The 16,878-nt window shown below is 36.3% G+C and overlaps 1 protein-coding gene across 1 annotated transcript; it reads right to left on the bottom strand.

Moving 5' to 3' along the window:
* Positions 1–1,831: 1,831 nt before the first annotated feature.
* Positions 1,832–3,046, bottom strand: LOC123321211. The gene is made up of 2 exons (XM_044908682.1): positions 2,959–3,046; positions 1,832–2,095 (listed from the first exon to the last, which is right to left on the bottom strand). The coding sequence occupies exons 1-2, from the start codon at positions 3,025–3,027 to the stop codon at positions 1,832–1,834; spliced, it is 333 nt and encodes a 110-aa protein (XP_044764617.1). The 5' UTR covers positions 3,028–3,046.
* Between the last annotated feature and the right edge of the window lie 13,832 nt (positions 3,047–16,878).

Genomic DNA, 16,878 nt, shown 5'->3' with positions numbered 1-16,878 from the left:
AAGCCAGTTCAGCATTATCTTTATATGCAAGCTACCAAATGTGATGCTCCGCTGGAAAACCCGTTAGGGTATTCCAAACCCGCTCCCCTGTCTATTCATAGCCATATCTGACAATCGAATGGCAAGAAAGGAGTAATTACCGTTTATAAGGGAACCTTATCTGAACTTCATTGTGTTTCAATTATATGGGCATTAACAGTTAAAAAGAATGGGCTATTTCTGGGGATTGTCATTAGTGGTATAGGAGGGGATGTGGAGTATGGAAAGATAAGTGTTACCATTTAGTATTATTGGGGATATATATTCAATGGTGTTACGGAAGACTGGATTCATGATACAGGGTGTTCCACGGTGGGTGGCGGACTATTATGAACGTTTACAGAGAACAGATCATAGGATTGTTGTGAAAAGTTGTCGTCCTCTTCATTCACAATCTTTCTGATTCTGGAAATATTCAGCTAAAATACACTGCGCAAAAAAATTAACGCACATTATGGAAATCTCAAATTTATACTACAACTGAAGGTGTTCCCAATAATAATTATTTTTATTAGAATTATGCATGCATATGTTATCCACTTTCTACGGTTTTCTTCAATACAGATGTTTTTTCCCAGCAGGAATAAAAAAAAATGATATTATCAAATTTTGAATGTATCGGCTCCATTCAAAAATCAGTTGTTCTCGATCAATTCTAGTGATCAATAGTTTTTCTTTCGTTTGATTTTCTACACTCGATCGCTATGCAACGCGAAACACGCAATTTGACACAAGATTGCAGAAAGGTTTGGAGTTTTCCATACAAGTGTGTCCAGATTGTTGCAGCCATTCAGGGAGACAGGTATGAATGTCCGAAGACCAGGACAGGGTAGACTACGGGTAACAACTGCCATTCAAGAACGTTACTTGAGAGTTTCTTCGTTGAGACAACGGTTTGCAACCGCTCGCCTCCTTCAAATTCAGCTTGAGCAAACTCATGAGGTGCAAATTAGCACTCAGACAATAAGAAATCGCCTCAGAGAATATGATTTAAGGCCTCGTGTCGCGGCAAGAGGCCCAGCTCTTACCCCAGCCCATCGAAGGGCGCGTTTGGATTTTGCGAGAGAGCATATCCATTGGGAAGAGGCCGATTGGGAAAGAGTTCTCTTCACAGATGAGTCTAGATTCTGCCTCTACCATTGTGATCGACGTTCCCTTGTATACAGACGTCCACATGAAAGATATGCTCAGTGCAATTTCCTGAATACTACTGGTTTCGGGGGAGGATCGATTATGGTATGGGGTGGAATATCTTTGACTGCTCGCACAGACCTAGTGGTCGTTGATAATGGAATGCTGATAAGTATATAAGGAACATTCTTGAAGAGCATGTAGTGCCATTTGCCCCTTCTTCTTCTTCTTCTTTCTCTTTTCTTAAGACTTAGTCTTGTTTCTTCCACTATTCAGCCTCCTGGGAAACAGATGTCCAGCTTTCGTGCCATCTCTTCGGAGGTCGGCCGGGGGGTCTCCGTGAATTTGGTCTTCTATCCTTTGCCCATTTTGCCCATCGATCTTCCGTCATCCTGTCGACGTGGTCTCTCCAATAACGTCGTCTCGATCTCGTGAATCGGACTACGTCCTGAATGTTCAGATCTTCTCTTATAGCGTCACTCCTTATTTGGTCTCTTAAGCTCACTCCTTTGATAGTTCTCAACGTTTTCATCTCAGCTACCCTCATCATGTTCTTTGTTTTTGCTGCATCCGCTCGAGTTTCCACTGCATATGTAAGTATTGGTCTTACGACTGTTTTGTATATGCGGACTTTACTATCGGTAGATATATATTTGTTCGTTCATATGAGGTCCCTGAGGTAGCCAGAGGTTCTTGAGGCTTTATTTACTTGTGTTCGTACTTCTTGTTGTAAGTTTTTGGAACTTGTGATCTCGACTCCTAAGTATGTGCATTGCATACATTGGTGAATAGGTTTGTCGTTCACAGCTAATTTACATCTTGTAGGCTCTTTTGCTATGACCATTGATTCAGTTTTTTCCAAGGATATCTGCATATTAAGCTTTTCGGCTGTTGTTTGGAACCTATATAGCAGTCTCTGTAAGTCGTCCTCGTCACAGAACACACCGACTTTCTGACCAGTGGCGTAGCTTGCCTTAGAGGGGCCCTGTATCAAAATGTGTTGAGGGGCCCTAAGGAAGGGTGAAGTAAAAACAAAAGTAGCAAAAAATGTTCGATTAGTATCGAAATGATTATATGTACTTATAATTATTCTAACACATACTTGGTGCTGGGAGCGAAATAATATACAAACAAATAACATACAAACAATATAAAATAATATACAAACGAATAATATTCAAACAACATAAAATGATAAACAAACAATACAAAAAATTAAAGATACACTTTTCTAGCCTTTATTTCATCAAATCTATCTATTGAATCAGCCATAGCTGATGACGACTTCAGTTTTTTAAGTTGTTCCCCCTCTATTGACAATAACGACATGTCTGACAGCTGTTCCTGTCCCATACAAGTCCTCAGATAATTTTTTAGGACTTTTAATTTTGAAAAACTCCTTTCAGCGGTTGCAGTTGTAACTGGAAGGGTCAAAAATGAAAGGCATGCAGTAATAACGTCCGGAAAACTGGATGCAAGGCTATTGAATTTTATCAGGACTAATTCTAAAAGTTCTTTGATGGCACGAATTTTCTGAATTTCAGATAATAAGTATTCGTATCTATCTGAATGATCGATTCGGTGTAATGAAAAGGATTTTGAAATGAATGGTTGTCTTAGCAGTTATTCTCAAAAATGCTATCGAAAAAACCTGTAAGAGGTTTTGGTAAACATTTTTAGGAATTTTTTGCTTACAGACATTCGGGGGCCCCTAAAGCCTGGGGGCCCCGTATCACTGATAACGCTGATACCGCGGTAGCTACGCCCCTGTTTCTGACTTACTTTATGGTCCTCGTTATCCGCCATCAAGATTACGTCATCAGCATAGCATAATATCTTTATTGATCGTAGCCCCATTCTGTATCCACCACAGACTTTTTTCACATCATCAATTATCCGGTCCATAATTAAATTAATCAAGAATGGGCTCAGACAGTCTCCCTGGCGAATTCCTGTTAGTATTGGACCTTGCTCGGTGAGCCCCTGCGATGTTTTGATTTGTGTTCGGTTGTTTTTATTGAGATCTTTTATCACATTAATGTAATTTACGGGTGTTCTGTGTTCCTGAAGTATATCAATGATGTCGTCTATCCGAACTCTATCAAATTTGCCCCATTGGTGAAAATTTCATTTTTATGGACGATAATGCCAGACCCCCATCGTGCGCGCATCGTTCAGGAGTACCTTGAAGAGGTTGAAGTCTCTCGAATGGAATGACCAGAAAGAAGTCCAGATCTCAATCCGATTGAGCAGGTTTGGGACAACCTCAATAGAAGGCTGAGAAGTTCAGAAAATCATCCAGCTACTCTTAATGACTTAGGAATCCAACTCGGAGAAATCTGGGAAGGATTAGATCAGAACATTTTAAGATCCCTCATTTTGAGTATGAACCGTCGTTGCCGAGCTGTAATTAACGCAAGGGGTGGAAATACCAAGTATTAAATCACTTATCAGCATTTCAGTATTTTGAAAATTGTTCATTTCTCTTCTTTCACATAAGATTCGGTGAAATCCTGAATTTTTCTTTCATTTAATGTGTCTTGTTTCGTTCAAAACCTTCCCGAGAGAACATAAAAAATAAGCTAATGAAGTCAATGTAGTTAACTTTCATTAAAATTGAGATTTTCAGAATGTGCGTCAATTTTTTTGGGCAGTGTATAAGTCGATTATATTCAGATGAAACGTTATATAAATTCACTTATTTTAATATATGTTCGCTACCTTGAGATGTATTGTAGATAGTAGAATATCATAGTTACCTACTATTTGAAATAGCGGACCTGAATTCTGAGCACTTCCTGAAACCCTATCTTCTCTCTTTTTCAATCACTTTCGGTATTTTTGCAATATCAATTGATATTAGTTGTAGCGACGGCTTTATGACATTAAGGTCATTTCATGGCCAACCTAGTGCTAAAATAAAAGTGAATGTAGTATAGAAACCAGAGCGTTATCATTATACCTGTATATCTGTCATTTTAAAAATTTTGTGACTCAAATGCCTAGAAACTAGTGCGCAAAAAATCCACTTTCACCTGTGCCAGGGTATCGAGCCCGATATTATTATTCGCTTTTGATCCACGAAAACGACTGTGTTTTACCCATTCAAATCCGTACAGTGGAACCATCTGCAGCTCAGTCCTATTCTGCACGTATTATGTAATTCGTTTGGGAATGAGAGCTTTATGGTTTGCCCGGCGGTATTTTGAACTTGCAAAATCTGAGATTTATGACAAAACTGTTGCAGTAAACGCTCGCTGCGAGTTTGCACAAATAACCCATTACACGTGAGCTCATGCAGGCATTTGATTTACATATACTATGCGACGGAACTCTGAAAAAAACGCCTGAAATGGACAGACTGGAACATATAGTTTAATTTAAGGTAGAACGCTGTCATTCCCGTTGTCGCTACGAATGCGCTGCATATTCAGATTCTCTAACGCTGGGAATTTTTTCCCGTCGCGTTTTGTTCCATTTTGATGTAACTTAGTATACACTAAGTGACACTAAAAGAAAAATACCTAATATCTGCGAATTTGGAACAAAAGTACAAATTATATTTTCCTCCGCAACAGTGTATAAATAAGCTTTTCACATATTCACAAAGTAAGTAGAGGGTGACAATTTAAAAACTTGCCAGGCCAATTATGTCGCGAAAGCCTAAATCCACTCAACCCTAGGTGTAGGTTTTTCAACAGCTTGTCTTTTTTAAACCGTGCCGATTCGGAAAAAATGGTGAAGCAAAAGAGTGTTCCTTTTGACCTCAAAAATGTAGTGTTGAAATATTTGTACTACCCTGCATAGTAACGCATTCAAAGTGTATATGATTAGGTGAACCATATTCCTTAAATTCAAATCTTGTGTGCCTAATTATACCGAACTTATTGCATGCCCACTTCTTTGCCTCATTATATTGCATATTCTAGAATTGAATATGATGGGGTAGGTACATTTATACAGGCAAATTTTATGGTCACTCTCATTGAAGTCAGTTTTCTAGCTTCTAAGAAAGAAATAAAAAAATTCTGTACCATCTTTATGGATCTCTATCTAATCAAATTCATATTATGATTCATACTATTTTTTGTCACCCCTTCAAATTTCAACATATCAACATTTCTCTTTTCTTTTATTTCCACATGTGCTCTTACCAAGAAGAATCACATCTCAATGTGATGATTGAGCCATAAACTAAAGGCGATCAAAGAATTGTAGGATCATGTGAGAAAATTAACAAATCTTAATCTTTACTCCTATCCACAGTTGTAGGATTATCTTCTGGTGAATACCAATTCTTCAAGAAATATATATATTGATCTTGTCTCCATCCACAATAGGACAAATTTTTCAGATCATACAAAATCTGAACCGCAAAACATCTTTTACCAATGCTTCTGCTCCTCTCTCTGAAGAATGGGCTGAAGAACTGATGTCAGTCCATTCTGAGAGAATCAAGGCATGCCTCGAGAGAGTTAAAACTTTGTAGACCAAGCTGGCCGAAACGGGAAAAAAAGAAGAGGGACCTAAATAACATTCTTTCAATATGTTTCTTCCTCAGACCAACAGAAACTACATTCCCCAGTTTCTTCTAGACCTTTTCTTATTAGGTCGCCTGAAGCGACGATGATAAATGTAGTCAGTGAGTTGGTGTAGCATATGTTTGCTTTTTAGATTACCCAGTTTTAGAGTGCCAAAGGAACTTTTCGAGATGATATAGCCCTGAAAGATTTTTTTTCAGATTATCTGTCTTTCTAGGTGCGTTTCGTTATATGTACATGTATGTATACAGGGTGGCCATTTGAAACGAAACAGACGAGATTACAGACGAAATAAATTTTTTCGATAGAAATGCTCGGACAGGTCGATTTCTGTTTCGAGGGGGACAACTTGAGATGTAGGTTACGGACGCATAGCGCTTCAACCCTTGCTACTACAACCCTCACCCCCAATTTTTGAATAGAGAACATGGGGTGAGTGATACCTCATTTGAAAGGTATTTTTATACTGATTTCAGCACAGTAATTGTTTCTTCATTTTATGCATTAGTTCTCGAAATATTCTTAACTAAGTATTTGAAAATGAAGTGGTGTTTTCATGGCACTTGTAGTGTTTTTTTGTGAAAAATCGACATTTTGAGCTTCAAAACAACCATGACTGTGGCTTCCTTCCTCCAATCCACTGAAATCTTTAATCAAGATGTCGAACAAACAAAGCGTATTGCGAAGGAGCTCAATCTTGCTGAAACTCAATCTAAATTATCTTCGATATAATTTGCAGTATTTCCAATAACATGCGGTAACACTTGATCGATAGAAATCTCCAAAAAGTCCAAATACGTACATATCTCTAATCAGATTACCAGGTAAGAAAATCAAATCATTAATGATGCCACAGAAATATTCCAGTCCTAATTCGTGAAACGATTTCCGACTTAATTATGAAGTGTTTTTTCAGTTGGCTTCAATAATGTTTTCATTTTGTTGATTATTGAATTCATATCTTTTTCAAAAAAATGAGAATCGATAATTTTTTATTTATTACGTACAGATCATTAAGTTGGCTTACTGGTTCTTTGACATGTGAATTATTCTTAGTTTTGAATCGAGACTTGTATGTGTTCTAATTCATTGTTCGATGGTTTATTCAATTGCAGAGCGGGTGGAAATAATTTCACTTTTTTTGCAAACAATCAATGTGCGAATAGAACCGCAGAATTCTTCAATCAACGACATTTAGATAAACATAGGAAGTATGTTTTGAAGCTCAAAATGTCGATTTTTCACAAAAAAACACTACAAGTGCCATGAAAACACCACTTCATCTTCAAATACATAGTTAAGAATATTTCGAGAACTAAGGCGAAAAATGAAAAAACAATTACTGTGCTGAAATCAGTATAAAAATACCTTTCAAATGAGGTATCACTCACCCCCATCTTCCCTATTTAAAAATTGGGGGTGAGGGTTGTAGTACCAAGTGTTGAAGCGCTATGCGTCCGTAACCTACATCTTAAGTTGTCCCCCTCGAAACAGAAATCGACCTGTCCGAGCATTTCTATCGAAAAAATTTATTTCGTCTGTAATCTCGTCTGTTTCGTTTTCAAATGGCCACCCTGTATGATTCATATCACCTTTGAATAGATAACATTAAAGCTTCGCAATAATACAATATTTTATTGCAATCAGTGTGCTTTTGATTAGATCTCCTAAACAATTTTTCCCTCTCATAACTTAATCATGAATATTTCTTTGATTTACAGTGTTATTCAACGCCGTTGCATCATTGAGCCCTCAGCCCAATACGCATCGAATGACGTACTCTGCTACCCTCTCAAACGTTGAAGTAGCTTGAAATTCAAAAGGGAGAAAAAACACTAGACATAGCTATGTCGCGGAAGCGCGATTGCATGGTAGGGGAGTAAAAATTATTAATCTCAGTATCCCTCATTATAAGTCTCAGACCCATGTATGCAGAACGTACATGAATACTGCTTTGCAATTAATCCGCTCGTTATACATACATATTATTCGGAATGGCTCTCGATCCTACAACCCTTTTTTATTCGCTACAGGTGCGGGAGCCTATAAAAATTTGTTAGGCAAATTTTACGACCTCAAACTGTTTCTAATCGCCGTTGTTTACGAAAGATACGGTTGCTTCCATTTATCACCATGAATATCTTCTTTCGAGCGAATTCACCGATAGCTAGTGAGGCAAGATTGGGATGCATACAATGTGGTCCAAGGAAAACTCAACATCTCGATTTTCCGAGTTTGAAATGAAAATGTCGGAAATCGCTCACAACTATGATTTCAAATAGGGATGAGGGGTGTTACGTTGCGATAACTAATTTTGTAGATCGTATCGAGTACTATCTGACCCTAAAATTTCGCTTCAAAATATCCATCGATAAAAAAATAACTGCGAAAATAGTGGAACTGTCTATGTGGAATTTATCCTGATAATATTATTCGTATTCGACACATTTCAAAAGTTTTTGTAGTCATGTTGTCAATTTTTTGTCCAAGATTGAATTAATTTGCTGTCCAACAAAGTAGATGGACCATGTTTTTGATTCATCTTAGTCTATCGTGAAGTTTTAAGAATGTTTCAAGTGACTCAAAGCGATTGTAAAATCCTAGTAGAATTGAAATATTTAAAATGATAATTTTTTTTTATTTAACGTCACTTTAAACTTAAAGCTTCCTTTACTGTCATTTGTCATATGTACAGTTTCATAATCAAATTAAAAGTCACTTTAAGCTCAAAGCTTCCTTTAACCCTACTAACGGCTGGTTTCATAATTAAACCTAAAGTCGCTTTAAGCTTAAAGCTTCCTTTACTGTCATTTTTAGTAGGGTTAAAGGAAGCTTTAAAATTAAAGCGACTTTAGGTTTGATTATGAAACGGGCCGTAACGTCCAGTTTCATAATCGAATTTAACGTCACTTCAAGCTTAAAGCTTCCTTTACTGTCATTTTTACGTACAGTTTCATAATCAAATTAAAAGTCACTTTAAGCTCAAAGCTTCCTTTACTGTGATTTTTAGTAGGGTTAAAGGAAGCTTTAAAATTAAAGCGACTTTAGGTTTGATTATGAAACCGGCCGTAAAGGAAGTAGCTTAAAGTGACTTTAAATTTGATTTAGAAACTGGACGTAAAAATGACAGTAAAGGAAGCTTTAAGCTTAAAGTGACTTTAAATTTGATTATGAAACTGGACGTTAGAAGGGTTGGAGGAAGCTTTAAAATTAAAGCGACTTTAGGTTTGATTATGAAACCGGCCGTAAAGGAAGTAGCTTAAAGTGACTTTAAATTTGATTTAGAAACTGGACGAAAAAATGACAGTAAAGGAAGCTTTAAGCTTAAAATGACTTTAAATTTGATTATGAAACTGGACGTTAGAAGGGTTGAAGGAAGCTTTGAAATTAAAGCGACTTTAGGTTTGATTATGAAACCGGCCGTAAAGGAAGTAGCTTAAAGTGACTTTAAATTTGAAAATGACAGTAAAGGAAGCTTTAAGCTTAAAGTGACTTTAAATTTGATTATGAAACTGGACGTTAGAAGGTTGAAGGAAGCTTTAAAATTAAAGCGACTTTAGGTTTTATGCAAAAGTTTACTACAGGATTTTCGATTAATGTAATCGAAAAATAAGTTCCCGAAAACTGATTTTTCATCACATACCTAATTATTATTATTATCATCTTTATCAATGTATTAAGATGAACAGCCTTAAATACGCGCCAGTTGTCCTGTTAATTGTTTATTCATGTTCAAAGGTGAAGTTCAACTTGACTTGAAACTTCCTTTAATTCCTTGTACTTATATTGATGCAAGATGATTTTTGTTGAAGAATTTAACATTCTTGTAATTATCTGTTAATTCCTTCGGGAGATACCCATTCCCAACCACTGCATCATATGCATTTCATCTTCGGGTTCATATTTTTGTAATCTACAACTGATGTAACGTATTCAAACTTTAGCCAAAGAAGATAACGAACATTAACTCTCCTCAAGCTAGTGCATATTATGATATTATACTGATCTCTTGTATTTTCGATGCAAAGAACTGGATTTGGTATGCCTTCAATCAGTTTGTATAAACTTCAATTATGTTCGTCACATATTTTTCGAAGAGATTCGACATTGTGATAAAATACGTAATAACAGAAACTTTCACCTAGAACGGGTAATATAGCGTTGATTTAAGACCCAAAAATATTTTGACAATCTTCATAACCCCACATTTTCGTACTATACAGATTGAAATGTGTCAAACTTCCATGGCCAACCGAGTACTAAAAATAAACGTGAATGGAGTAAAGGTTGCTATATATGTCAAAAACATTCGTCACTTATTTAAGTATTCGATAGAGGATCGACTCTCAGGCTTTCATAATTAAGGGTATCGTTTAGCGTTTAAGTATCCCCTAAACGTTGGTAGAAACGAAATCCCTTTAGTGAGTAAAAATGGATGACGAGTGAATCAATATCCGTCTACTGCAGGACACTCCAACAGGCTACAGGTTGGGTGTGAAAAGGTCCTGGTTGTATCAGCTTACTTATTCGAAAATGAATTATCTGCCAACAGATATAATTCATAGGCTCGAAACCCGGACGAACTCAGCGAATTGAATTGTAGATTTTGTCAGAGCAGATTAACCTGAATAGCGAGACGGATACGTCTTTGTCTTCCGAATTTCACGAAATCCATTGCAATTACAGGAATTCTCACTATGAGTTTCCAAGTCGAGCGGGGAATTCAGGCAGACGAACGGAAAAGCTTTGATGTTAATGTATTTCAGACACACACACACACATACAACATATCGGTAGGTACCTTGCAAAATGAGTAGTAAGTCTGCTCCTCCCTGGGAAACTCCGGACAGAGGAGCGTATATCGGGACGAGTTTGCTTCCCTCTAGGCCGTCTTCGATCTGAAATTCAAAGTGGAATATTCACTTAAAATTTCGTTATTCCCTTTGTGAGTTCAATGTCGCAATTGGCTGAATTAATTCTGCATTACTATTCCTGGAACATTGGAACACAATAAGTCTTCTGTGCTAGTTTCCGGAACTTGAGTTCAAGGTGTGGAGGTTGATGGAGTTTTTTTTGCTACAAGATAAAAGTTGGCCTCAGTGTTGTCTAGATAATGGTGAGTACCAAAGAATCGATTGGCGTGAAACTTATTAAAAAAAAAATTCGTATTAGACTTTTCTAAAAAAATTAATAGTATGACCTGAGTCACTCTGAAGAGGTGACATATGCTCAGAAAATAGAATCACAGTTTAGGTTGTAAAGTCGAAAAGTCCTCATGGATGGCCTGAAAATTTTATGTCCTTTTAAACTTTTTTTCAGTTAAGGATGATAGTCGGATGAAACCAAATCTGGTGAATAAGGGGGGTGTTCTAGTAATTCAAACCCTAAATCACGAATTTCTACCCTTATCCAAAAAATCAATCATGAATACTCCATGGCAATCCCAAAAAACTGAAGCAAGAACTTTTCCAGCAGATTTTTGGACACGAAACTTCTTAGGTCTTGGAGAACCAGAGGGTCGCCATTCCATCGATTGTTGCTTTGTTTCTGGATCGTACAAATGTACCCGAGTCTCATCCTTAGTAACAATTCGGTTTAAGAAGTCTACATCGTTTTCAAATCGAGCACAGATCGAACGCGATGCTTCTGCACTTGCACGCTTTTGGTCAACATTAAAACATTTGGGGATCCATTTTGCAGCAGTTTTTCTCATGTTAAAATTGGCTTGAATTATATGATGAAACTCGTGATGAAAGCGTTCGTATGAAATATTCTATGCTTCACATATCCGTTTTAGCCCAATTCGACGGTCTGATAAAACGAAATATTTTCGGGGACTGACACAGAAACTGGCCTTCCCGATCGGTCATCATCTTCAATGGAAAATTTACCTCTTTTGAAGCTGGCAGTCCAATTTTTCACAGTCGCATACGAAGGTCAGTGATCACTAAGGGTATTAAGCATATCTTCGTAAATCTGCTTACCTCTTAACCCTTTTAAATACAGGTACTTGATGATGGCTCGATACTCCAATTTTCCGATTTTCACAATATCGGTGGACATCTTCTTCCTTTTAATTCATTGCGTAACTCTGGTTCACTTTTTTGACCTAAAACTTCACACTGATACTTCTAATGAGTTTTTGTTCGTTGCTATGGTAACGCAATATTTTGTTCATGCATGGAACCATAGATAAACGCATGGAACTAGATGACAATACATTCTCGTAAAACGAAGAAAGGATTCTTCTGATCCTAGTAGTTATCCACCCATTAATTTATTGAGTGTTCCTTTCAAAATTTCAAAGGGGCTAATTCTTTTAAGGATTGAATCGACTCTAGAAGACGCTTTCCAAAATTGTCAAGGGAATTTCAGGAAAAATAGAAATTGTTATGATCAGGTTTTGAGCCCTATCACTTTCATTGAAACACGATAAACTGAAAACAGGAACAGCATTTGTGGATTTATCTGCAGCATATGACACAGTATGGAAGGATGGTTTGATTTTCAAACGTTATACAGATCTGAAGTGTGGAAAGATGGTTCGCTTACAAGAACACATGTTGTCAGATAGAAAGTTTAGTATTTTTATTGATGATAATAGTAGTATTATCATCATGTTTTCTTGTAACAAAACTATGAATAATGGTCTTCCAAAAGGATCAGTTTTAGCATCTTCTCTTTTTAATTTATATCTATCTGTGTGATATCTCTACTTCCTCTTTTGAGAAATTTTATACGCTGATGATTTTGCCCTCTCATTCCGTCGTTCTTATATTTTAGATGTATAGAGAATAATCAATCTACAGATTCAAAAATTTTTAGGAACATAACTTCAGTCCAAAATATTTAGGTGTTAAGCTGGATTCCTCGCTGAATTTTAAAGCAGATTTGGAAAATTTACTTTTCGAAAAGCAACCCTAGCTTTGGTTTTTTCTGCTGCAGAATATTGTTGTCCCGTTTGGGTAAATAGTGCTCATGTGCAAAGAATTGACGCATCTTTCTATGAGAATTATTATTACTGGATCTATTAGATCTATCATTCAATGGTAACCAGTTCTTTCAAATATTGTGTCTCTCCATATTCGAAGACAGAGTGCAGTTATAAATTCTTGTGATAAATTTCACTCCTTTACCGACTCATTTCCACTTCTGTCCTATTTTCCACAAAATACGATTTCCAGACTGAAGTCGCCTTCAACCCTCATGGTCCAACTCTTCTCTTGATTAAAATGTAAGAGACAAGGGCATTTGTCAGTCTGAATGGAATACGTGCACTATTTTCAACTAAGAACTAGATCACTAACTGATAGAGTTCCTGGTTTTGATTTTCCTAGGAAAATACAGTGTATTCTTAATCGTACAAGAACAAGTCACGGCCGTTGGAATTCAGTTAAAAGCCTTAGTTGTGAATGCAGGCAACTGAAGAAACAATGAATCATTGAAATCAATCAGTTCCAAGCCTGCAGGAGTGAATAATTCTTCTAGCTCTGGTCTAAATCTTTATGTATGAGATCTGATGAGATGGAAAGATGCAACTTTGTGCCAATTACTTAAAAGGAAAAAGGAAATTGAAACCATGAATGCAATAGAAAATCAATCATCAAGCAGCAACTGTTTACGATTGCATGAAAATCGATGTTGAAGTAGGAAAGGCCTACAATGAGAAATTGATTAGGTGTGCACTAAATTGTAGGAGAGGCTGTTAACATCAGGCGAACACCGATTCATTTTCCGCTTCTATAACGAATTCAACAGAGTATATGATATCACCATAGGAACAATATCTCGAACATCAGCATCGAAAACCACCAATTAAATGCCGATTTAGCTGATCTCAGTTACAGATAATAATAAATAGGATGCCGTAATTAGAAAGACAAAAACGATCCCAGTAAGGCGATGTGAGCCATCAATGACTCGCCGAATAGAATAGTTGTACTTTCGTTGACTCATGTGATATTGTTTGGGAGGAACCTTGAAATATGATTTGGAAGGTTTGGCTGTGTTGCCTTTATTGTTTTTCATTTTTTGTAAAAGTTCCGGAATGATCTTGACAAAAGATTTAGGGTGTCTATTATTTCGTAATATGTTCCTTACTTCATTTATGTTTTGGTCGTGATATACGGGGTTGCTTAAGTTTATTGCTCTATAAAGTAAATTGTTGAGGCACCGATCTTATAACAAGTGGCATGATTTGATAGATAATTCAAGATAATCCCAGAGCTAGAAGGCTTAGTATACCAATTAGTGATGAGCCCCTGTTCTCCTGTTCATCCAAATCATATTTCAAGGTTCCTTACATCCCAGAGCTTTCACAAAAGATTAAAAAAACACACAAGAGAAAATAACGAATTAGTTTTTTATAACATGAAAACTGTTGCTTCATTGTATAGAAAAAAGACCCTATCGATAAAGATATCAGACGTGATATACGGGATTCCTTGTCTAGACTGTGATAAGATATATGTAGGCCAAACCAGACAACATTTACAGAGTAGAATTAAACAGCACAAATATGATATTAGAGACATTAAAAATAGTGAAAAGACAGCTTTGTGTTCCCATTATTTCAAAGATAAACACAAACTTGATTTTTCTAATGTAAAAATATTAGATAACGAGCAACATTTTAAGAAAAGAAACATCTTAGAGACGATACACATCAACATCAATAACTCTGTGAATGTTAGGTCTGATTCTGAACACCTAAGCAGATTGTACAATTCCATCCTGACTAAATACACGAATTTGAGATGAGTTAATCGTTGTGGTTGTAATATAAAGAATTGGTGTTCCGTGGTTGGTAGACAGTTGATGACTGGGCCTCTTTGAGGTTAATATTTTCTGTAACCCTTCATTCTGTAATTTTCTAACGTCATTTGGTTTGGATGTGCTTTTTATATGATGAATTTTATGATTGATGACTGATGTTACCTTTTAATTTATGTTCAATGCTTTTTAAAAACTATAATTTATAGAGGTAATTTTTATACCATTGTTGTGTATAGTTGTGTAGTCATTCTCAATGTTTTCAGGCCTGATGAAGTGTATGAAAATCTACGAAACGTCGCCAAATATAACACAGGCCAACAAAATGAAAAAAAAAATTGGTGCCGGAAATCTAACATCTTATTTTAGATGTTTGTAATGTGCTGATTCCAAAAATCCCACCAGATTTTTTCTATCAGCTCTAGTTTTTGAGATACACGTTACAGGTTAAATGGTATTGACAGTTCAAAACGTAGTTTAAAATGTGTTCTTTTACATAACGGTAACAAATATGGCTCAATTCCTATTGGTCATTCTACTACCATGAAGGAAGAATATGAAACAATAGCATTAGTTTTGAGAAAAATTAAATACGAAGAACATCAGTGGTCAATTTGTGTTGATTTAAAAATGATTAACTTCCTCCTTGGACAGCAGAGTGGTTATACAAAATATCCTTGTTTTTTGTGCCTTTGGGACAGCAGAGCTAAAAATGAGCACTGGGTTAACAAAAATTGGCCTTCAAGAGATGTCATGATTCAAGGAATACAAAACGTGATCAACGAACCTTTGGTTTCAAGAGAAAAAAATCTTACTTCCGCCCTTGCATATCAAGCTAGGCCTAATGAAGCAATTTGTGAAGGCTTTAAATCGAGATGGAAATTGTTTTGGGTATTTGTCACGTAAATTTTCTGGCATTAGCACGGAAAAACTAAAAGCTGGTATATTTGATGGTCCTCAAATAAGGCAACTTGTTAAAGATCCGCAATTCACCACATCAATGAACAAGACTGAATCTAACGCTTGGAGTTCATTTGTTCAAGTAATACAAAATTTTCTTGGCAATCATAAAGAATTACGTAGAATTAGTGGAAACTATGCTTTCAAATTTTAATATTCTCGGCTGTAACATGAGTATAAAAGTTCACTACCTCCACAGCCACCTAGATCGTTTTCCAGAAAACTTAGGTGATTGTAGGGAAGAACAGGGGAAAAGATTCCATCAGGATATTAAAACTATGGAAGATCGTTATCAAGGACGATGGGATAGCCACATGATGGCGGACTACTGCTGGAGCTTTCTGCGAGACTGCCCTAGTAAACTCCATTCTAAAAAATCGTATAAAAGAAAATTTTTATGTGATAAGTGACTGATGTAATTATGTAAATTAAGTTTTTGCAATAAATACTTAAATCCATGTGTTTTTGTTTTTTTTAACTGTCAATAGTAATATTATATATTATAACAGTTATAACGTAAATTATTTACACAATTTTTTTTAAAAATCTCAAAAACTAGATCTGATAGACAAAATCTGAGAACTTTTTTACATTCTGCATCCAAAAATTCAGGAACAGGAAAATCAGGAACAGTTAAAAAATCGCAGGCACCAAAATGTGTGTTGGCCTGTGTAATCTAAGAGTTTTTCGTTGTTTTTCCTTGTTCCCACTAAAAGATTTTTTTTTTGATTGTCAACATGTATATGTTTTAGCCTCTCTGGGAATACCTGCTCTGATTCATGACTAGCTCGCTTTAATGTAACGAAAATTCTGAATTGTCGTCTCCATTTTAGACAGGAGCGCAGTACTGTGTGCTCCGTGGTACAGGTCTTTCTTTTTCATTAGGAGCTTGCGATAATCCATCCTGGGGCCAGGCTCAGTTTCCAGTTCCCAATTTCCATCATCGCTATAATCGATGAAAAATGAACTCGATCCGACCCGGGACTGCTCGCGATGGAAATCATGGGAATAATAAATGCCGAAATTGAAAAATATAAGAAACACACAACACGGTTCGCGCTCAGAGAATCGAAGTCGAGTTTGCGTTTTTGCGATTTATGATCGCCGTTCCGGTTTCAGATGGAAATTGAATTAACAAGAAGTATGCACGATATTGCCTTTTCACTCTCTCGACATTTCCAATTTCAGAAAGCGAAAAGATCTGTACGTGCTCGGCGCTGAAAAAACCTTGATTCGTGTTTTTCGCCGCTGCAATATTTTTGATTTTAGATAATGGAAATATTTTTTTTATTTTCGATAGCACGATTTGGGTGTATTACTACGATAGTTTTTTTACGTTTTTTTTTTAGCTAAGTGTATTGAGGAAATGAACAAACTACTGACTGATTACTTTACTTAACTGGGACGATGGTATCGTGGTGTAGAAAATATATAG

Source organism: Coccinella septempunctata, chromosome 1 (genome assembly GCF_907165205.1).
Source record: "Coccinella septempunctata chromosome 1, icCocSept1.1, whole genome shotgun sequence".
Classification (NCBI taxonomy): Eukaryota; Metazoa; Arthropoda; class Insecta; order Coleoptera; family Coccinellidae; genus Coccinella; species Coccinella septempunctata.
Note: the sequence above shows the minus strand (reverse complement) of the source record. Positions and strands in the feature narration are given on the sequence as shown.